At 32.6% G+C, this 24,543-nt stretch overlaps 1 protein-coding gene across 2 annotated transcripts in view; it reads left to right on the top strand.

The window, feature by feature from the left end:
• Positions 1-24,543, top strand: part of Rasa1 (RAS p21 protein activator 1) — a 70,316-nt gene that overhangs the window by 13,661 nt on the left and 32,112 nt on the right. For both annotated transcript variants that reach the window (XM_042690726.1, XM_042690725.1), the window contains 7 exons: positions 4,961-5,113; positions 6,622-6,757; positions 7,563-7,633; positions 11,094-11,211; positions 14,913-14,944; positions 19,386-19,438; positions 22,629-22,779. In XM_042690726.1, the coding sequence (XP_042546660.1) occupies positions 4,961-5,113; positions 6,622-6,757; positions 7,563-7,633; positions 11,094-11,211; positions 14,913-14,944; positions 19,386-19,438; positions 22,629-22,779 (714 nt within the window). The remainder of the gene's footprint in view (positions 1-4,960; positions 5,114-6,621; positions 6,758-7,562; positions 7,634-11,093; positions 11,212-14,912; positions 14,945-19,385; positions 19,439-22,628; positions 22,780-24,543) is intronic.

Below are 24,543 nucleotides of genomic sequence, written 5' to 3'. Positions count from 1 at the left end.
CATATATTTGCTATTGGCTTTCTTGCAATGGAATATATAGCTTATATATCACAATAGCATAATTAATTGTTCTTCTTTACAAGCTGGTAGGGTACTTCTTTCTCATTACTGTGGTATTTTCATTTGCCTTTGCCAGAATCTGTCATTTTTATGTCTTTCTAAGAAACAACATCAGATTTTTTTCCCCTGAAGTTTTATGTTACACTTTTGATTTTGTTTGTACTAATTCTGATTTCTTTTCTTATCTTTTCTTTTTTTTTCTTTTCTTCTCTTTTTTTTGCTAGTCCTGGGGCTGGCACTGTCCCTGAGTTTCTTTTTGCACAAGGCTAGCACTGTACCAACTGGAGCCACAGCGCCACTTCTGGCATTTTCTGTTTATGTGGTGCTGAAGAATAGAACCCAGGGGCTTCATGCATGCTAGGCAAGCATTCTACCACTAAGCCACATTCCCAGCCCCAATTTTTTAATTACAATTTTGTCTCTGACTTTCCAGATTTAGCACTTCATGCTTTTAGTAACTTTTGAGGTAGATAAAATAATAATTTCAGAAATGGTGTTGTGGCTCCAAGTGATAGAGCTCCAGCCTTGAGCAAAAATGCTCAGTGACAGCGCCCAGGTCCTGACTTCAAGTCCCCTGATGGACTAAGAAAAAAGAGGAGGTAGATGAATAATTGTTCTTATTTACTTATTTATTTTTGTGTAACCATTTAATGCTATGGATTTTCTTCTACGTAATAGCTTCAGCTACAGGTCACAAATTGCTATCTGACCTATCTCACATTTGATTCCTATTTTTTACTTTTAGAGTTATTAAGAAGTATATTGATTTATTTTCTATATTAGTTGGGTACATTGAAAGTTTTCTTTTGGGGCCACACTGGGAATGGGAAAATTCACTCAGTAGAATCCATTGAGACTAGAAAATGAGTTTGGTCCTTTGGAATGAGGCTTGGTAAATTCATCATATGCTTCATTTGGGATGAAAGTTTCATGGTAATTTCCGAGTAATATTTTATTTTTTTGCTGTTGGGCACAATTTTCTGTAAAAGGACAGTTATATTTGTAAGTCTTGGTCATGTCTGGTATGTTCACTGCTTGTTATGCTTGTTATTTTTTTTTTGGTCTGTTTCCTTTATCACCTATTGAGAATTGATGTTTTCTATTTCATTATTGTTGTGCATCTAGTTGTTTTAGGGGAACTATCTATATAGTTCTGTTTATATTTTACATGTTTTTATTTTTAATTACTGAGTATATATATGCACATTTAAAATTAACTTAATTCATGATGACTTCTTCATGAAATGTCCCTATCTCTAAATTTTTTTTTAAAAAAATTTATTTTGTCTGTCATGGGGTTTGAACTCTGGGCCTGGGCACTGTCCTTCAGCTCTTCAGTTCCAGGCTAGCACTCTACCACTTGAGCCATAGCACCACTTCCGGTTTTCTGAATGGTGGAGATAAGAGTCTCATGGCCTTTCCTGCCTGGGCTTGCTTTGAACCTCGATCCTCAGATCTCAGGCTGCTGAGTAGCTAGGATTACAGGCCCTAATAATATTTCTTGTTTTAAACTTTTATCAAGACAATATTACTTTAATACATGAACTAGATAAAGATGCATCAAAATAAGAAAAACCATAGGCCACTTTCTTGATGAACATAGACACAAAATTTTCAATGTAGTTCTTGCAAACTGAATCCAGCATCACACTAAAAAGGTCATATTCCATGAATAAGTAGGTTTCCTTCCAGGGATACAAGAATGACTTGGCATATGCATATCAATAGTACAATAGAGGTCTAAAAAGCACACTGTTGTCTCAATAGATGTAGGAAAAAGTCTAGCAAAATTCAACAACCTTTCATCATAAAAGTATTGAAGAAACTAGGAATAAAAGGAATATACCTCAACTTTATAAAGGCTATTTATGGCAGACCTTTAGCCAATATCATATTAAATGGGGAAACCTAAAACCATTCCATCTAACATTAGGAATTAGACAGGAGTGTCCATTCTCCCTACTTTCATTCAGTATAATACTAGATTCCTACCAAAAAATTCTGACTTTATACTATGCTACAGAGCTATCATAATGAGCATAAGATGGTCCTGATACAAAAAACTTGAATCAGTAGAACACCTAGAAACAGCCCACACAGTTTTATTTATTCATTGGCAATCATTGAGTGTATGTTTGTGAAGTAGTCTGTGTGTTGAAATGGGAAGTTCACATTATACTGATTCTGTCACTTATTCTATGGCTAAATCATTTTCCTGGGGAGAATGACAGACTGGTTATTCAGACTTGAAAGTTTGATGACATTTTCTTGAAAACTAAGTGAAGCTATCACTAAAGAAATATTTGGTGCTTTCAAGCAAAATTTAAGTTTTCATGCAAAAATTAGAATTTTGGAAACTTTTATCTCTGAGTTTGAGGACTTTTTTCTTAATAGTATGTTATAAACTTTTGTTTAATGTCCCTAAGATAGTCTTCAAGTTCATTCATTTTCTAGTAGGAGTAACAGAAAACAAGACTTACTAATAGTAATAGTTTATTCTAGTAAAATGATAAAGATCAAAATCAGTAAATACAAAACTGTGTATAAGGAAGAGTTCAGATACAAACATTTGGTTTTTCTCTTAAGTCATATAAACAATAATTGAAATATCTGCAGCTGGGAAAACTCATCTGAGCCTCAATGTTTAAGGTTATTATTGGGGGTCCATTATGTAATACTAAAGCATTCATGTGGCTTACCTTAGTAACTCAAAAAGATTTAGTGATACTTGCTTTATGTATTTGTGCAAGGGGAAGACATCCTGTGTTGGATTTTGTATGTACTTTAAAATTGTTATATCATCTTGTTGAAATGATCTTTTTATCAATATAAACTGACCTCTTTTCCTTTTATGGTATTTTTTTAAGTTTATGAGTTGCTACTTCTCATTTTTTTTCTGTTTATATTGAATTATTGAGTATCTTTACCAGTGAAGTTGATTATTGGTAGGCATTATATAGTTGTCTAGTTTTTTTTTATTCAGCCAGCCTATGTCATATCTCTCTCTATATATATCTATATATATCTAAGCGTATTAACAACAATGAACTTCTTCTGTAATTATGTTAGTGATTTTCTTCTTGCTTTGTATATTTTTTTGTTCCTTCCCACTTTTTATTTTTTACTTTTGTGATTTGGCAGTTTTCTGACATGCCATGCTCTGATTCTCTTTCCTTTGCCTTTGTTTATCTGTTTAATGACTCTTGTATATTCGTGTGACTTGATAATAGTAGTTAACCTTTTATTTCTTCCATAGGACTGTCAGCTCTTTACAAGAATAGTCTGCTGGTGATAAGCAATTTGTGCTAACTGGGGAGAGTGTATTTGTTCTTCAGTATTGAAGGATTTAGTTGGAAGGTTTTTTTTCTGCAAGTTTTTATTATACCACATTTTCTTCTAGAGACTTCTGAGAAATTTACTATAATTGTTTTCATGTGACTTGATTTTTCTCTTGCTGCTTTTAGGATTTTCTCTGTCTTAATTATTTTTGACATTTTGGCTTCTGTAGTAGGTCTGTTTGGGTCAAATTTAGTTTGGGGTTATTTAAAGTTCTTAGGTCTAGTTGTCATATCTTTTTTTTGTGTGTGTGGGGGGGTCCTGTCATGGGGCCTGAACTCTGGGCCTGGGCGCTGTCCCTCAGCTCTTCAGCTCAAGGCTAGCACTCTACCACTTGAGCCACAGCGCCACTTCCGGCTTTTTTCTTATGTGGTGCTGAGGAATTGAACCCAGGGCCTCGCATGCAAGGCAAGTGCTCTACCACTGAGCCACCTTCCCAGTCCCGTCCATATCTTTTTGAAGGTTTGGGAAGCTTTCATCTATTATTTTAAGAAATAAATTTTTATTGCCTTATTTATTTTTTGGAATTCCTTTAGGCTTAATATGCTTTTTTCATCCTTAAAATAATTTGTTTTGTTTGATTGTGCAGATACTTTGCACTGGTTTTCATGAACTGAAGTTTTTTCTTCTGCTTGATGTAATGTTTTACTTTTTTATCTCAATGTTTGAAGGTTTTACCTCCCCAAATTTTAATTGGTTTATTTTTATGATTTCTATCTCTTTGCTCAATTTCTTACTGAACCTTGTTGATTGTTGTGGTTGTGGAGCTTGAACTCAGGCCTGGGCACTGTTCCTGAATTTTTGTGCTTAAGGCTAGTGTTCAACCACTTTGAGCTACAGCTCCACTGTTAGTTTTTTGGTACTTAATTGGAGGTAAGAATCTCACAAGACTTTTCTACCCAAGCTTACTTGGAATCCTGATCCTCACATCTCAGCCTCTTGGTTGGCTAGGATTACAGGTGTGAGCCACCACCAGCTCCTAGCTGTTTGCTTATTTTTTAAGCAGGACTGTGGTTTGAACTGAGGACCTTTTGCTTGCTAAACCAGTGTTCTACACTTGAGTCATTCCTTGAGCCCTTAGGAACATTATTTTAAATGATTTCTAAAAGAACATTTCACCAATTTTCTACAAATTGGGGACTATTCCTGAAGAATTTTTGTTCTCTTCTGGAGATCTTGTTGAAAAGAACTAAATACTAGCATTTTAGACAACTTTATTTTATTTCACTAGTTCAGGGTACAAACAATAAAATGAGACCAGATTTTATTTTCTCATGGGTTTTGTGTGCTTTTTTGGTCACATGTTGGCTAGAACTGTACATGAATTGTTTCTGTATATCCATCTTACTCATATCTTCTTTAATAATTAAAAACAGTAGAGGAACATTTTTAAGAGAGACTAAGAAGAGGGTAAAAAAACCCAAGTGTGCTATAATTTTGATTCAGAATCAAATATCAATGTGTAAATTACATGTAGGTATTGAAAGCTTCTTGTATGTTTCAATCAACCTAGTAATTTTATGGTTGCTGCTTATATTTTAATCTTTTATCTCTCTGTCCCTAGGTGGTATCATGGAAAACTTGATAGAACTATAGCAGAAGAACGCCTCAGGCAGGCAGGGAAGTCTGGTAGCTACCTTATAAGAGAGAGTGATCGGAGGCCGGGGTCCTTTGTACTTTCGTTTCTTAGCCAGACAAATGTTGTCAGCCATTTCAGGTAAGTATTTTTGTTCTGAGATTATTTAGTATAGCTGTTTGGATTATGCTTTCACAAAAGTTAATGACAGTGACATTTAAATACTAGAGAAAGAAACTGGATTTCACTTAATCATTTAAATGAGTTAGTGTTACATATTGAATGTTTCAGTTTTTTTGCATGAAAACTTTACTGTTGGTCTTTACTATTCTAGTTCTCAAACATATTTATCACTTTTAAAGTATAAAGAATTTTCCTAGCATGCATGAAGCCCTGAGTTCAATTCCTCAGTACCATATAAACAGAAAAAGCCAGAAGTAATGCTGTGGCTCAAGTGGTAGAGTGCTAGCCTTGAGCAAAAGAAGCTCAGGGACAATGCCCAGGCCCTGAGTTTGAGCCCCAGGACTGGCAAAAAGAGAATTGTAAAGAAACTTTCAAAAGTTTAAAATGTAAGAAATTCAGACTTCAACTACTCAGTAACAGAAAATACAGCAAACATTGTTTAACTCCAGAGATTTGTGCCTTTTAATTCACTTTTACTTCACTATTCTGAAACTGTACACATGCCTTTCAGTGAAACAGATGGGTAGATTTTGAAGTGATGTCAAAATTTGTATATACAGATGTACTTACACATATTATTGAATTCTTTAGTGGGAGGAATTGGAAAGAAACACCATCTAGATCCTTTAATGTTAATTGATAAAGTGTTCTTGAACCTTTGATTTTAGATAGTAACAATAAGCTTTAAAAATGCTGTAACACTTTACACAATATAACATTTATATGAAATATACTTTTATGTAATACAATTTAATGATATAATTTAATAATTGATAAGATAATTTAACAGTATTGTGTTAAATTATTATATTTCAAGAAAGCTATAAACTATTTTTAGAGTGAGAATAATTGCATATACTAGAAAAATGCATAATAAATGTAGGTTTCTGAAAATGTGTTTATAAGTCTAATATATTTCAAATCAAATGCACATAACTTGAAATAACAGCAAGTAGTTTGCCTATGAAGAAAACACTAATAAGTGATTTTTAAAAGAAAAAAAACAAGGATAAATTTAAAATAAAAATTGTATGAAATTTGTAGATTTATAGTTTCTTTATGAAATTTTGTTTTGGAATTGACTGTAGGGCTTAAGGATCAAGCTTTATTGGTAGACTACTTACTGACACTGAACAAAGATCTAGGTTTAATGGTGTACTTAAAAATGGTTCTATGTTGGCCATTGGTAGCTCATGCCTCTAATCCTTGCCAAATAGAAGGCTAATATCTGAGGATTGCTATTTGAAGCCAGCCCAGACAGACAAATCTGTGAGACTCTTATATATCCAGTTAACTTAAAAAACCTGAAGTAGAAGTTTGTTTCAAGTGATAGAGTGCCAGTCTTGAACAAAAAAGCTAAGCAAAGGCACGAGGCCCTGAGTTGAAACTCTAGTACCTGCACCCCTCAAGATAAAAATGATTATGAAGATTTTTGTTACGCTGTTATTTTTTCCTTTTCCTTATAGGATTATTGCCATGTGTGGAGATTACTACATTGGAGGAAGACGGTTTTCTTCACTGTCAGACCTAATAGGTTATTACAGTCATGTTTCTTGTTTGCTTAAAGGAGAAAAATTACTTTATCCAGTTGCACCTCCGGAGGCAAGTAAAATTTTATCTTCCAAATTCTGTTATTTCACCATGGTATTTGTTTGTTTCCTACTTAATTTCTTATATTTTAATTCAACAAGTATTTAATTGAATATTAATTGCTATGTGAACAAACTGACTTATAAAATGTATTTTTCTATCTAATTTTGCAATTAACTAGACTTAAAAATCATTTCTGAACAATTATTTATTATTTTAAAATAATTTTTGAATGAATAAGAAATACTGAGTTCATAGGGCTAATTATGAAATTATTACAGAAATACAAATGTTTCTATATCATCAGAATGTTCAGTAGTATGTACTATATAATTTATGTATAATTATGTAATCATTCATACTCTCTGAAAAATGATAGTATGTTACGGTGTCTTTCACCTCTAATTCTGGCAACTCACAAGGCTGAGAATGGAAGGACCTCAGTTTGAGGCCAATCAAGGCAGAGAAGTTCCTGAGACCCTATCCTGAAAATAAGTAACAAAAACAGGCCTGTACTTATGGCTCAAGTGGTAGAGCACCTGCCTCACAAGCTCAAGGCCCTGAATTCAAGCCCCAGTAGGCAGAAAAGTTTTTTAAAAAAGCAAATTACACTTTTAAAAGGATATCTATAAAAACATAAGAAAAATATCAAACATTTCAAACCTTTGGATAGAGGCTTAAAAGAGGTTAATTCAAATGATTCTGTAGATCTGTAATACCGATTTCTTTTTGGTTGGATTTAACCTTGTATAGAAATACTTCATTTTGACTTTGCAAGAAAGACTATGCATTTAAAATATTTTTTAATGGTTTCTAGCCAGTAGAAGATAGAAGGCGTGTTCGAGCCATTCTACCCTACACAAAAGTACCGGACACTGATGAAATAAGGTATTTCATAGTATTTTCTCTGCATAGGCATTTGATAAAGTTAGACTTTGTAGATGCAGCTGACTGCTCTTGTAGTAGTAAAGGTTGGGGATTTGCAGAAATAGTCTATAACAATCTTTTTAACAGTGCCTCTACTATTGGATCTGTTGAACCATGTTCCTAGGATGGCTTATCTTTTATGCTAATGATTTGGATTAGGGTGACTACATTGAAAGTGTCAGGAGAAATAATACCTTTTATTATAATAGCTTTGGCAATGGAAAGGCAGACCTCTTACAATCTATGTACTAAAAAATATTAGCTGGGTGCCAGTATCTCACGCCTGTAATCCAAGCTACTCAGGAGGCTGAGATCTGAGGATCACAGTTCGAAGTAGCCTGGGCAGGAAAGTCCATGAGACTCTTATCTTCAATTAACCACCAGAAAACTGGAAGTAGCACAGTGTTTCAACTGGTAGAGTGCTCTCCTTGAGCTAAAGAGCTCAGGGACAGCGCCCAAGCCCAGAGTTCAAGCCCGCTGATAGACAGAAAAAAAAAATTATTACTTCATGACATTTATTCCTCAGCTATAAATGATAGTTAAATGTTTGTGTTATGTAATAGATGGATAAGTTTAAATTTAAAAAATATTACAGAATATATTATGTGGTACTTTATTTTCATATATACCATTATGCAAATTGATTATCTTTGTGTACAGCCTTACCATCTGAACGTACCTGATTTTTCAGTAGAAACTTTTTTTAATTTAAATGTACTTCAGGAAGATTTGTGATTAATTTCTCTTTGAAATCAGTAGTAGCACTTAAAAATGTGGCCAAAAACATTTAAATAATACTATTAAGAAAACAGAAATTCAGTAATCTGTATTTCAGGATTTTAAGTTTTTTGGTACGCTTGGGTTTGAACTCACAGGGCCTCATACTTGCTAGGCAGGTACTCTATTCCTTGAGTCACATATCCCTAGCCTTCTTTGCTTTGGTTATGTTAAGCTGGAGTTTTATCATTTTTATCTAGTGCTAGACTCAGATCATAACCCTACCTATGTTTACCACAGAGGAGGATGACTGTTTTTGTGTCACCTTGCTCCACTTACTAGATTGAAATGAGGTCCTGCTAACTTTTTATCTGGCCTGGTCTCCAAGTGTGATCCTCCTGATCCCTGCCTTCCTAATAGCTGGGATTGTAGATGTGTACTAAAAAGCCCTATTTATTGTTTTACTCTCTTTGGCAGACGTTTGCCATTTAACTTAGGAAGGGAGTAGAAAAATGAGGAAGAGTTACGTTTAATAAATGAGAATAGTGTTAACTACAAATTTATTAGTTTTAGGTAATTTGTAATTCTTGGGCATCATGTAGGACAGTAGTTCTCAAAGTGTGTTCAGCATAATGTCAGTGATCCTTGTCATCCATTCAGATGTTCTATATATTAGCCAGGCTCTTCAGAGAAGAGGATTTATTATGAGACATTGCTTCCCACAATTATGGAGAATGAGACAATCTGTGCAGACCCAGGAAAGCTTGTATAATTTAGTCCAGGTTTAAATGCCAGAAAACTATGGGAATTACTGGAACTCACAGTCTCAGGGCAGGAGAAGATGAGAGGAAATGCTCCATATCAGCCAATGCTAGAAGGGAAGGAAAGAGAGAAAAGGTACTCCTTTTCCCTTTTTTTTTTCTGTTAGGACACTCAATGGATTGGATAATGGCACCCACCTTGAGGACCACAACATACTTTATGGTAGTTTATTGATTCAGATTTTAATTTCATCCAGAAACATCTTTGCAGAAAAATAAGAAATAGCATCTAACATGGGCACCCTGAAGCCCAGTCAATATGATACATAAAATAAGTTACCACAATCCATAAGGTCAAAATTTTCATAGACATTATTTTCTCTGTTTTTTGTTCATTTTGATTTCCTAATGATAGTGTAAAAGCCACAGTAAAACTGTTGGTGCCTTAGAAATCAAGGCAGTAACACTAAAGTATATAGTAGTTTTCAGTGATACACAGTTATCAAAAAGATCTTCACTTAATGTTTTTGATGAGGCAACGAAAGTATTTTATTAAATTTCAGCCTTTGTACATCTTTTCAGCATTTTCTCTAATAACTGGGAAGATAAAACATTTTGTATATAGCTGTACACATCTGTAATTTTAGCACCCACAAGGCTGAGGCAGGATGGTTTTGAGTTCAAAGCCAGCCTCAGGCTACATTGTGAGATTATCTCAACAACAGCAAGACTAACAACACAAACTCAACTTACCTTGTATACCAAAGTTTTAGAAAAAGTTAAAAGCTAAACTAAAAAAAATTAAAAGCTAAACTAGCTGTTACTTATATGTATACCATTTTTTCTTGAGAGAATGGTAAGCCAACTATAGTTATTTGGACTTGAATTTTGTACCTGTATTCAAAAAGTTAATAAAGTAAAACCACTACTTCAAAGAAAATCAACTGAAAGATTTTTTTTTTTACCAGTTAAAGAATTTTTAGAAAGCTTGTATTGCCCATCTGAGTTCAACAGCTTCATAAATAATGACTTTTCTAGTAAAATATGTGGTGATATGAGTGCTTGATAGTATAAAATTTGTGTATCACTATGTTCTGAATGATCAAAGCATGATATTACAAATTATGCTTGGAAAAAAGATGCAGGAAAGTACAAAGTAGACTAGTAGAATATATACAGAAAGTTCCTTGATACTATATTACAGCCTTCAAGAAAGGGTTACTTTTGGAGATTTTGGTATAATACAAGTAATTAGCTGAAAAGGCAATAAATAAACTTATTGCTTTCATATCTATATATTTGTATGAAATGAGGTATTTTTCTGTATTTTAAGCAAAAACATTTATATAAAAAGAACCTAGGTTATGTATTATACTTCTGACTCTGAAATAGATGAAGATGAAAGCATGTTGCCTTTCTAGTAATACACATTAGTACCAATAAGCCTTAACATTTGTTTATAAGGGAAATATTAATTGATATAAGTACCTACTTAATAAAACTAATTGCACATTTTTCTGAATTAACTCTTTGTGTACCTATAGTGTGTTCATTAAATATATTCTTTATTTTATATCTGACCTACATATGAACATGCAATAACACTGAAACAAAAATTTTCCATTCAGTTTTCTCAGCTTTGTACCCAATACTTGTAATATATAACTACTGCTTATAAAAGTTCTTTAAATCTAAAAAGATTCCAGCAATGTAGGTAGGTAAGCTACACTTAGTAAGTCTATTTTACGTAAGAAATTTAAGATATATAATAGAATATAGATAATCTTTTAGATTATGTGTCATAGATAGTACTAGAAACAGGATAGGTTTTCGTAAATCTAATACTTTAATTTTCTCAGTATCATACTATCCTATGTTGCAGTGTATAAGTACTAAAATGTACATAATTGAAATTTCTAACGATGTCATATTTGCTATTTTAGTTTTTTAAAAGGAGATATGTTCATTGTTCACAATGAATTGGAAGATGGATGGATGTGGGTTACGAATCTCAGAACTGATGAACAAGGCCTTATTGTTGAAGACCTAGTAGAAGAGGTGGTAAGTTTCATTATTTTTTTTTTATATAAATTCCAGAATCTAAACATTTTATGAAAATTTGGGTAATTAGACTTTGGGTAATTAGCACTGAATATATTTATTTTGTGAAAGACTAATTCATAAATACAAGGAATTTTTCATTAAAATGTGAATACTTATTTATAAAGGAAATAAATAAGTTATCAAGTTTTAATAGGTAGCTTTGCATTTTCAAAAAGTTTTTATGACTTTACAGTGAATTAGGAATGTCTTAATATTTGAGTTTGTTTTAGTCCTATGTGTGCCCTCTTAATCTTTCTTATAGGAGAAATTCAGACTAATCCTGTAATATCAAGTGGTTAAATATGTTTGTCTTCAGATTCTTTATTTTCCTAATATATGTATTAGTTTCTAACAGTCTTGGAAAAGATCTATACAATGCATTTCATATGGTTCTATAGTTTTAATATTCCATTTTTCTTTGTCATACATGTTATATTATTGTTGACTATGTAGTGTTAGTAGCCACACAGGTTTATTGTTTGATATTAGGTCAACATCTAAGGAATATTTGTGTCTCAGTGTCAATACTCAATATCACTAAAATAATTTGAACTTAAGTCCAAATATAAGTTTAGAGTTAATTCTTCTGGTTTATATTGGTCTTTTAGGATAGAATGGCTGTGTCCTTTGTAATATTCAAAGTTCCTTTTTTAAAATTGTGCCATGAACCTGGTAATATGATGAAACCTGTATTTTGACTATTATTCTAGAAAGACTTCAGTAGAGAATATTTTTCTACTAAGTCTGTTCCCCCTATTCTGACAGCCAAATCTTGATTCACAGTGGTAAACATACATTCTACATACTTAGTTAAAGAGCTGAGATTAGAACTCTTAATTTGTGTGTGTGTGTGTGTGTGTGTGTGTGTGTGTGTCTGTGTGTCTGTGTGTCTGTGTGTGTCTCTGTGTTTGTATGTTGGTTCCTATGCCTGTGCTTAGGACCTGGGTGCTGTCCCTGAGCTTTTTTGGCTTAGGATTAGCACTCTACCACTTAAACCATAGCTCTACTTTTGGCTTCTTTGCTGCTTAATTGGAGATGAGAGTGAAGAGTGTCACTGACTTTCCTGCCTGGACTGGTTTTGAATTTCAATCCTTAGTTTCTCATCCTTCTGAGTAGCTAGGATTACAGGTGTGAGCCAGTCATGCTTTGCAGAACGTTGAATTCTTATAATAGCATTCTATGTTCTGCAGTTGGAGATATCTATTCCATTATTAAATTTTCTTCTCATACTATCTATACTGTCTGCCCTCTTCCCTGTCCTGATTATTTTAAGCAATTAACTTTTCTTAAATTCTTGGAATTATGGGTCAAATTAAAAAAAAAAAAACTTAAGGGTAAGTAAAAGTGATAAATAATTGCCTAGGGTAGGATAAGGAGACATTACCTACCTACAGGGAAGAAAAAAAGAAGAGTTAAACCTAGTGTGAATAAATTTGCAAATTAATACTGGAATCATTTCGATTTAAAATTATAACTCTTTATTTTTTTTTTTTGTCAGTATTGGGGCTTGAACTCTGGGCCTGGGCACTGTCCCTCAGCTTTTCAGCTCAAGGCCAGCCTCTACAACTTGAGCTGTAGCACCATTTCATCAATCATTTTTTAATCTAATGTTTTGAATGAGTTTTCAAAATGTCTTCATTGGAAATTAATGATTCTGCATATATTGAAAAGCCACTTGGACATTATCTAGAAAGGGAGTGAAGATATTTCAGTCATTTGTGTAATAGGGGGATTTAAGGAATTTCTTTCTCTAAAAGAATTACTATTCTCCAAGCACATTGGTTTTGTGTTTTACCTGCTCAGTGTACTCTGACGAGGAAGGTTTTTTGTTTTGATTAACTGATGTATCCTCATTGCCTAGACTAGTGCTGTGCATTAGTAGGCATTGAGTAAATGTCATTGTTCAACTTTAGTTGGAATATTTAAATAGTTGAACAACAGGGGCAAGATTAGATGAATGGCAAAAAGTTAGAAGAGTAAATCAGTTACAGAGAGGTAATTCTTAATCAGAACCTTCTTTTTGAATATATGCATTTTAAGGAGTGTTGTATAGATGAATGCCTTAATACCTATACTGTTTCCTTTTCCTCTTCGTTCACATACTCCTGCCTTGTAAAATTAAATTGTTAGCTCATTTCAGATGTCACCCCTCCTTTCACAGAGATTTTATGCCTTTTTAGATTCTCATACTTTGTTTTTCTACATTTCATTATACTTTAGAAAATTAATTTATTATATAAATGTCTTCTACCAGAGAGCAATGATAATGCTTTTCATTTGTAGTTATTTCTGTTAGCAGCAGGCTTTTGGGGAATTTTGATCTTAGTCTGACTGGGTATTTGATGACTAAGGACTAAATTTCAAGAAGTAAATCCACATATAGGTGGGTTATTTTTGTATTCTTGTTTTTTTTTAAATTATTGTCAAGGTGATATATGGTTTCATAAATAATGTACTAAGTATGTTTCTTGTCCAACTTGTTAACCCTTTCCTCATTTTTCTCCCACTTTGCTTCACCTCACCCCCCTAGCTATACAGATCATTTCTCACAATACTCTTGTGAGTATTGCAAGTTGCATTGGTTCCCCCTTATCCTTTGTTTCACCATTCTGTTGCTCCCCTTCCCTTCTCTAATTCAGATAAATGCATATACAATACCCAGGTTGCCAAAATCAAATGCAGTGACAACAGGGGATAAATCATAGGTGAAAAAAAATACAAAAGAAACAAGAAATCACATAGTATATTGAGAACAACAACAACAAAGAAAAACCTCCTGTGTCCATGTCTTGGAGTTCATTTCACTTAGCATCATTTTATATGGTCATAGTACATAGCTATGTATTCTTATTTTATTCTATTCTTTTTTTATTTATTCATTTAAATGTCAGTGCTAGGTACTAGGAATATAGTTGAACAGATACTTGGTAAAAATCATGTACTTAGCCTTGTTCTGGTGCTTATGGTGGTATTAGTGGTAGGTGTTTAATAAAGAATGGCTTAGACCCTAAGATAGACTTTATTGTCAAATAACATTAGTGCATCCTAAAAAATGGGGTACAAAGTATAATAAGCTAAAGTTCAAAAGATGATAAAAAGAAAGTGTCCTTCATACTCAGTGCTAAGTCGATATTCATGTTTTAGGGTCTCAAGATGTTTTAATGCAAAGTAGCATTTGAAGTGGATTCTGTCTAGATGATAAATAGTAGTGAGTGTTATAATAAGAACAGAGATAAAAATCAAGCTCCAGTGGTAAGATGATGTAGATTAGGGACACAGTAGATAGTTGTATTATGATATTGATATCTAGGGAATTGCTATTATAAGATAGGAAATGTATTTTTAAGAACTATGATAAAGGATTTTGGTTGCAAAATGAGTTTCTGTAGGCAACATAAGTAGTAAAGGCTTGATGTCAAAATTTTATTTGGTTTCATTTTTCTTAGTGCAAAGCTATAGTTCAAACTAATGAATTCAGTTGGAAATAATAGACATTGAAGTTAATTGTACTGTAGCTTTCTTAATAGTTTTAAAAATTACTGTATACATAGATATGAAGAACATTGTAGAGATATGTTTCAAGATATGACTTGTGAATTTTAAGTAAAGTAGATTAATAGTTAATTATATAAAATATTGTCTTAATGTCCTCCCTTTAGGGCCGGGAAGAAGATCCACATGAAGGCAAAATGTGAGTTTATGTTAATTATTAAAAGGAAAGTAAAATACTGTAAAACTACTAATTTAAAAACTAGCCAATAAGATTTTAAAAGTTTTTTTGGACTGACATACAGTTAATTAAAAAAAACAAAACATTGACTTAGAGAATTGATGTGTAGAAGTTTTTAAGGACCTAATAATGAAGTCTTAAGTAAATTGTGGCCTATACTTGTATGCACTTCTCCTATTACTAAAGATTTTCTGTTAAATGCAGTATTAGTAACAATAAATACATCATAATTCTTAATTCTTTACATTTTCTTTTAGTCTTTTATTGATTATTTGTAATAGTCCTTGTTTTTTTTTTTTTGTTTATTTTTGTGGCCACATGTTTGATTTTTAGGGGTGGGGGAAGAGCTGTTCCTGGGGTTTGAATTCAGAGCCTGGGCACTGTCTCTAAGTTTTAATGTTTTTCTAGAGGCTAGTTGTCTATACTTGAGCCACATCTGCACTTCTGGCTTTTTTAGTAGTTAATGGAGATAAAACTCTCACGAACTTTCCTGCTCCAAGCTAGCTTTGACACAAGATCCTCAGATCTCAACCTCTTGAATAGCTAGGATTGAGCCACAAATTCAGGTTTTTGGTTTTTTTTTCATTTTCCTTTGAGAACTTTAATATTTTTAGCAAGGGATTTTTTTTCATAATCTTTTTTGTCCTTTTTTGTTTGTTTGTTTTGTTTCATTTTTATAACAAAGTTTCACTGTGTAGTCCAGGTTAACTTCAAGCTTTTGGTTAGCTTCAAGCTTTTGGTCCTCCTATTTCTACTTCTCAGGTGCTGGGATTATAGGTATGCACCTCTACAGTGGTTAACTTTTCATGATCATTTTATTTGTTTTGTTTTGTTTGTTTTTTGTGGGTCGTGGGGCTTGAACTCTGGGCTTGAGCGCTATCCCTCAGCTCTTCAGCTGAAGGCATTCATGATCATTTTAGATTGGGTTTATGTATATGAATTTTTAAAAAATATCTTACTCATTCTATCTTGTTCAGTCTATTTTAATAGATTATCTTCTGGTAATCTTTCAGTGTATTTTTTTTTTTCTTAACCATCCTATCTATTTACGGATAGGACTCAAGGCTTGCCTCATACTTGCTTATTTTATAACCATTAGAACTTTAAAATGAATATTCTATTTATAATTAACTCCGTTCTTTATAATTCCTTAAGTAGAATATATGTGGTAATTTTCTAGTTTATTTTTCTTGTTGTCCTATAGATGGCTTCTAAGAGACCCATTTAATAAGACTAAACATATTTGTGTTACTTTGAAGTCTCTTCTCCATAGTTGCAGTTTCAAATTCTATTTAAAATGCAGAAGTCAGATAATGCAAGCAAATGGAATAGATTATGTTTACATATTTCCGATTTTTCCAAATATAATAATTTTTTTTTTGTTTTGTGTTTGGTGGTTTGGATTTTGAACCTGGGCCTCAGGCTTACTAGGCTCTACAACTTGAGTCATACTTCCCTCCAGTCCTTTTTTTTTTTAGTTATTTTCCAGATAGATTCAAGTGCTTTTGCCTGGGGTGTACCTGAGCCCCTGATCCTTCTACCTATGCCTCCCTCAACAGTTGGCATTATAGATGTGAGCTATTGTTCCTGGCCATACGTAATAATCTTGTTCTTTATTATTTTCCTTTTTTGATAAAGATCAAGATACATAGGCCTATGTACCTCTGCCAAAATCAAGTGGTCCTACACCGTTGGCAACTTATATTTGCTCTTGGTATTGGAGATGATGGTTGGAAGTAGAAAACTAGGAAATTTTCTGCTCTTGTAAGGTGTCTAAGTTGGTATACAGCATTTGACTAGTATTAAGAAATCTTCCTTTTCAAGAAAAACTACACAAGCTCTTTTTAGTTGTTTCTATTTTAAATATTAGTGTGCATTTATTAAAAAGAACAAAACATTCCCTTATTTAGAGCTATATCCAGATTTCTCAGTGTCATGTATAAACGCTGCTTCCATTTTTTTCTTAATACATATTGTTTTGAATTTATACTTATTTTTCAATTTTTTTGTTTTTGTTTTTTTGTCAGTCGTGGAGCCTGCACTCTTGGCCTGGGTGCTGTCCCTCAGCTCTTCAGCTCAAGGCAAGCACTCTACCACTTAAGCCACAGCACCACTTCTGGCTTTTTTCTGCTTATGTGGTGCTAAGGAATTGAACCCAGGCCCTCATGCATGCAAGGCAAACATTCTACCACTGAGCCACCTTCCCAGCCCCACGAATTTATACTTTCTTATGTGGTCTATCATATGCTAAATTTATATTGTTGGTGGTATTTTTGTATGCATCCTCTCTTTAGTTTCTTAAGGCAAAGATTATGACAGTGAAACATCTTAAATTCTTTAAAGTATAATTGGTAACATCAGCAATTCCTTTTCTTCAAGTTCCCATTTCCCTGATGGCACAATGCCAAAGTAAAGATTTTATCTTCTAAAATCTTTCTTGAATGTGTGCATTCTTCTCAATTCTGTTTTAGGTCATTTTTATACTAGCCTTTCATATAACAAAGACCTTCAAGTAGATCTCCCCAAAAGTGTCTTCTGATAGCCATAATGAATTATACCTAAGTACATTATTTGATAGTATTGTTTTCTCATCTAAATCTGTAATTAATTCTGTACCATCTTTATCTTAGCAGATCTTATCAAAAGACTATTTGTTCTGACTCTTGCCATCTTGTACTAGTCTATTATTTGTCATTTAAAATTTTGTATAGTGTTTATCAGTATTCTAATACATGATAGTTATTTTTTCCTTGATGCCTTTTCTCTGGCTGCTTCCCATACTAGGATTCCCTTTAATTTACTTATACTGTTATTTATTTAAATCAATGAGTTTAAATGAACTAAATCATCTGTCATCATTTCCTCTACTCACTAAAAATTGGCCCCTTCTTTCTCTCATTCCCAAACTGTTCTTAACCATATACCAGCAATACCTTCTTTTTCTAACTAGAGTACGGGTTTTCTAAGACCAGGGACTCGTCTTTTTAATGCTAGTGCAGACCACGTACTCAATAATACAAATTTTACATAGGAGTAACTTGAGAAAATGATTGTGCTCTTTTTGCCTTCAGGCTTTCTTACGTTAAAAATTCTCATTCATCTCTAAATACCATGAAAGCTTTTTTTTTCTAACTAGAAGAATATAGGATTGGTGTTGGAAGTTATTTAGTTCATTGTCTACTGAATATAGAAATCCTGTTACAGCATTTGTAACTAACTGGTGAGCTAGACTATACTTGAATATAATAGGGAACTTCACAACCTTTTGAGTGAGTCTACCCTGCTTTAGATGTTGTATACTTGCCTTTTATTATTCACAGTTTGTAGGAGGAGCACTAGAAAATCTGAGTTAGTGAGCTAATGGTAGATATATTGCTGAAATGGTTTATATATATATATATATATACATATATATATATATTAAACTATATTTTTGTACCTTTTCTAGTAATAGCATGAATAACTTAAGTGGTACAAACAGACTAAATTTGTAGCACTAGATTTTAGAGCACTTATGTTTTAGTCTTATAGTTTCCAACATAGATGCTAATTAATTATTATGAATAATTGTAGACCCCAAGAAGATACAGCAAAGTGGTAGAAAAGTTATCTGGAATTACCAACTTGTCACTAACATGTGCCACGCAAGACAATAATAGGCTATAATGTAAAAGATATTAAGTACTTTGGTGGCTAAATAATTTTAAGTAGGATGTTTTATTTGATAGTAAAAGTTAAATACTTGTTTTTATAATGCTTTGCTTGTGATGGTGATTCCATCTATAATAATTTCTAGAAGTTCCATTTCAGAACAGAGTACTGTTGTTTTCTCATGAGTTTTGATAGGCTGTTAGCTCAAATAGAACTAGAATACGAAATTCTTTTTTTAAATTGTTGATACTGATACCTGCTTGTTTTTCTTCTTCTTATTTTCTGGCTTTCAATAAAGTATGCATCAGCATCTTGATTTATTAGCCAAGTCAGCTTATCACATATTAAAAATATGCTTATAAATATGAGAAAAATAAATTTGATTTGATTTAATTAAATTTGGGTAGCATTTCTAAAGTGGGTTCTGCCTACTACTGCTACATTGCTTTATATCATTCAACCCTTCAAAAACCTGTTATGATATAAACATATAACAGGTGTTATCAGGGGTAAAATTATTTGTTTTTGTATTAGTAATTAACATGGAAATTGCAGTTTTCATTTGATATTTTCTATATTTTGTTAAAATTAAGCATAAGTTTATAAAATATAACATGTAAATGGAATGAAATAATTCGATCAGTTGCATTTATTTCATGTTAGTTTGAATTACTATTAGATTGGTTTAATTTTGTCATATGGTAGCAGCAAAAATACTGTTGATTTACTGTCTAATTTTTCTCTTTTTAAGATGGTTCCATGGGAAGATTTCCAAACAAGAAGCTTATAATTTATTAATGACAGGTACTTTTATAATCACTTGCCTTTTTAAACATTTTATTTAAAAAAATATAAAATCGAACCACCCTCTATATTGTACTGTTCACTTAATATATACACAGTATATTTTCTTACCCAGTGCTGAAAGGATTATATTTTCTTGTTTGTTTTTAGTGGAATTATACGCATAGTTTAAAATTTTTTTTTTTTTTGGTTGGTCGTGGGGCTTGAACCCTGAACTCTTCAGCTCAAGGCAAGCATTCTACCACTTGAGCCACACCGCCACTTTCAGTTTTCTGGTGGTTAATTGAAGATGAGTCTGAATAGCTAGGATTATTTGTGTGAGCCACCAGAGCCTGGCTTATGTAAAATCATTTGAAGTATATTTCACTTCTAGCTCTAGCTTTTGACCCTGTCTCCTTTCTTACATGAACAGCTGATGATAATTTTTTTCTATTTGTTTCTAGAAGTTTTCTGTGGCTATATGTATGGAGGTATCTATGTATAAATATACATCCACTTACAGGAACATGCAACATATTTTTAATGTTAAGCTATATATTGGGAAATTACTCCATATTTATAGGAAAACATTTTTATTGTTCTTTTAAGTGGTTAAATGCTTTCTATTTTTATAAATAGTATAATTTTCAAGGGCCATATAAAAACATGGGTGTTGCTATCATTCGTTTATCATTAATTTAGAGCAAATAGTCTTGTATTTCTAGATACTTGTGGAATTATAATTGAGCCCTATAAAATGTTCATTTCAACTTTTCCTCAAACTCTTGTAGTTATGAGGAAATTTGTTGCTAGAGGCTTATTATTTAAAAATACAAACTTTCTTGTTACTAAAATATTTTAAGGTCAAAATGTAACTGCCAAATATTTATTCAGTAAATCATATCTTATACAAATCTGAGACAAATTTAATCAATGATACATAATTTAAAGGTATAGTTCTTTAAAAATTGTTAGTTTATATATTTGGTCAAAATGATTATTATAGCAAATCAACTGATTATTATTAAACATATGATCTGAGTTACTTTTTTTAAAGCCATAAGGCATTGCATTTTAAATTTATACTTTCCTCTTTTTTTAAAATAAGTTTTTTATTGTGAAAATACCATAGAGAGGGTTTACATTTACATGACCAAGGTAATGAGTACATTTCTTATCAAGCATTGTTGCCTCTTCCTTTGTTTTTCCCCTACCATCCCTGCCCTCCCACCTCCACGACTACACTCCCCCCCCATACTTTCCTCTTTTGAGGGATTTTGGGCACTTCTTTTTAGTATTAGGACTTGAACCCAGGGCTTTATGCTTCCTTGAGCAATTCCCTCTAACTTTTTTCCAGTCCTTTTAGCTATTTTACAGTGGATTCTTTCATTTATGCCTGGGCTATGATCCTATTTATGTTTCCTACATATTTGGAATGGCATTTGTGTACCATTAAGCCCAACTATTGGTTGAAATTGTGTCTTGAGAATCTTTTGCTTAGGCTTACCTTGAACTGCAATTTTTTTCAACCTTTATTTCCTAAATAACTTGTAACTTAGAGCCTTGAGCCTTATGCTGTCTTGAGGCAGGTTTTGAAGTATTCAGTGTATAAACTTACATTAAATGGGCTCAAAACATGAAGAATATGATATTGCTATATGACAGTAATAGAGTTTACACCAGAGTGACATGCCATTAACTTTCAAGATAAGACCAGAAATTTGTTTTAATCAACTTAGGATATAAATTAATATCTGGAACTTACCACCGAATATTTGAGGCAGCTAGTCTTAGACATGTAAAAATGAAAAGTTGCTCAGCTTATTTTTATTACTTTGTATTTTCTTTGGGTCATATGCTTGTGAGAAGATTTGGTACAATTTTAGTTCCTGTAGCATTTGAATGTTTAATTTTGCATGAAATTGCTTCCTTCCCTTTTTTTAAAATTATTATTTTCATTTGAAAATGCTTAAAACAGGGGTTACAGTCACATAAGTCAGGCAAAGAGTACTTTTCCTTTTGGATAGTGTCACCCCTTCCCTCGCTCTTGTCTATTCTTAAGAAATATAAGAGAACCAGGTGCCAGTGTCTTACTCCTGTCATCCTAACTACTCAGGAGGCCAAGATCTAAGGATCTCAGCAAAAAGCCGGGGCAGGAAACAGCAAGAATCTGGAAGTCAAGCTGTGGCCCCAGTTGTAGGGCACTAGCCTTGAGTACTAAAGTTCAGACAGCACTTGAGCTCTTGAGTTCAAGTACTAAGACCAGCACAAAAAAAAAAGAAACTTAAGAGGATATCCTAGATTCTTGACACCAAGCTTTGTTGGATAAACTTAGAAACACTTTGCCTATATTAAGTAAGCGATTTTTGATATTAAGCCTGGAAGATTCAGTTTAAATTTGTTTACTTTTTACTTCATTGTATCCAACATGAGGTTTCTTGATGATGGCAAGTATCTTGGCTAGATGTTAATAATTTATACAAAACTACATCTGGTTTTATAAGTAGTGCATTCTGCTTTCCTAAAAACATCAAGCTCCTATCTTTTCTATGTCATTAGGAATTAGAGAAGGAAAAATATCTGCATGTTAAGAATCATTGCTAATTAAGAAAATTCCATTGTTTTTATAATTAATATGAACAATTTAATATGTAATTGGTTTCTGTGTATCTTTAAGGATAATACGTATTGAATCAAATACAATGCACAGTTACCTTTATAAGTTTAGAGTACAATTCTGGTTTTTATGTTTTAGTCGCTAATTGGAAAAAGTATAGGCTATTCTTAGGCAGAACTTTTTAACTTTAAAATTTTTTCTTATTGTTTCCCTTTAAGCACCCACACTCCGCCAGAATGTGCCTCTGCTTTTCTACTTGTCTGTTTGCTTTCTTGCTAGCTTACTTAGTAAAGCTCTGCCAATCTCTTAATAAGGAAATTTACAGAGTAGCACCTATAGCCATTATCCCAACTGTGACAAATGTTATTGCTACTAAATACTTGTTTTGTATTTATGAGATGAAGCTGACAAGATATAGTTGACAAGAAACATGGTAATGAATCACAAACCAGAAAATTGAAAAATATTATCTTAAAAATGTCGCTTCTGATGAAAAGTAACATAGTTACAAGTTTGAATGTACTTTGTTATTAAATTACTTAACAAATTATATTTGATAATTAGAGAATAAAACTAACAGCTTAATTTTTACAGTTGGCCAAGTCTGCAGTTTTCTTGTGAGGCCCTCAGATAATACTCCTGGTGATTATTCACTTTATTTTCGGACCAATGAAAATATTCAGCGATTTAAAATATGTCCAACACCAAATAACCAATTTATGATGGGAGGCCGGTATTATAACAGGTAAATCACAAGAAAGATTTATTATTTAGTCTTGGGGTAAAGATAGTTGAAATCTTGATAAGGTATTAACTTCAAAATTGTTTTAATATTGCTTTTTTTTTTTCTTTAAACTGTGGTTAGTAGTTAGGTTGTCAAGCTTTGGGCTAACTTCTTCATGCAAGCTGGTGCTCTGCCAATTGAGCCACACTTCTAGTTTCTTCATCAGCGTTTAGTATAATTTAATAGTAGATACGTCCAAGAATTGTTTCCACAGTATCAAACAAATATAAATTAATAACTTTTTTCCTTCTAAAATATTTTGAGTTAAAAAATTCCTATTATTTGTAACAAATTTGCTAATTCTGTTGTCTGAGGGAAGAATAAAACATCTAATTTAGGAAAAAGATTATATATAAAACAGTCTGAGTCATTTCAATAGGAAAGAAAGGTTTTCTAAGTGTTTCGTTGGATTTGTCCAAATGTCATCTTTAATTGAGTTGCTGATTTGATGATATTTCTATGTCATGATTGGTTCCTATTTCAGCAATGAAAATAAACGTCTCAAAACTCAGAATTAACTTTAGTTGCTTGATAAAGTAAATCAATAATGGAAACTTTGTGTGATAGAATGTCACTATTTTTTTTTTGCTTTGAAATAGAAAACAGTCATTTAATTTATTTTTATTTTTTTATTGTGAAAATAGTGTATAGAGGAGTTACAATTACATGGGCAAGATAATGAGTACGTTTCTTTATTTTTTATTGTGAAAATACTGTACAGAGGGGTTACAATTACATGGGCAAGATAATGAGTACATTTCTTATCAAGCATTGTAGCCTCCTCCTTTGTTTCCCCTTCCCATCCCTTCCCATCCTCCCCACCCCCACCCAATCTTCCCCCCTCCCCCCCTACGAAAGTTGTAAAGTTCGTTTTCGACATAACGACTTGTACATCTCATTGTTGCAATGGGTCCACTTATATCCCTATTTAAACGATTTGTTTTTCCCCTTTCCCTCCACAAATTATACCAGCATCAAATACAGTGAAAGCAGGGATTATACTGTGGGGGAGGGACATACAAAGCAACAAAGAAATGATCTTATAAATGTGTTAGAAACAATGGCATGAAAGAAAAAAAAACATTTGAATACATATCTTAGGGTTCATAGGTTTGCCCACAACTTAATTGTCAGAGTGCAGTTGTTTTCCTGTCTTAGAGACTGCATGATCCTGATACTTGCCATCCTAATGCTTGGATCCCCGTACAGCAGTATGTAGCCCAGTGAGAATGCCCCTCAGGTCTAGCTTAACTTAAATACATGAAAGATCCAAAAACTGTTGTTTGAAAAACCAAGCAAAACAGGATCCATAGACAGATTCTTCTAGTTGCTTGCCAGAAGTTCAGTAGGCAGTTAGAAAATGTTAAGGATGATGTTAAGTTTAGTTTACTGTTCCCTTCTGAAGACCTCATGTAAAGCAGCTTGAGTACCTTCTATATTATGATCTGCGTTTTAAACAATGTCACTATCAAACCCAGCTAGCTGAGTTCTATATAAATTATTTCCATTGTCCAGTTTTCAGTTGGAATACTTACAATTTGAAAACATGGACATATATTATTAAATGAATATATGTCTAAGTTGAGTTTTTTAAAGATAAAATAACTGACATAAATTTAGTTTTTGGAAGTTTTTATTGACCTAAATTACCTTAGGGAACCCTGCAAAGTTAAGACTACACACTAGGGACTTTTAGTAAAATTTGTAAAAGTAGTCATCTTTGTT

Source organism: Dipodomys spectabilis, unplaced genomic scaffold (genome assembly GCF_019054845.1).
Source record: "Dipodomys spectabilis isolate Male_0828 unplaced genomic scaffold, ASM1905484v1 ptg000140l, whole genome shotgun sequence".
In the NCBI taxonomy this organism is placed as follows: Eukaryota; Metazoa; Chordata; class Mammalia; order Rodentia; family Heteromyidae; genus Dipodomys; species Dipodomys spectabilis.
Note: the sequence above shows the minus strand (reverse complement) of the source record. Positions and strands in the feature narration are given on the sequence as shown.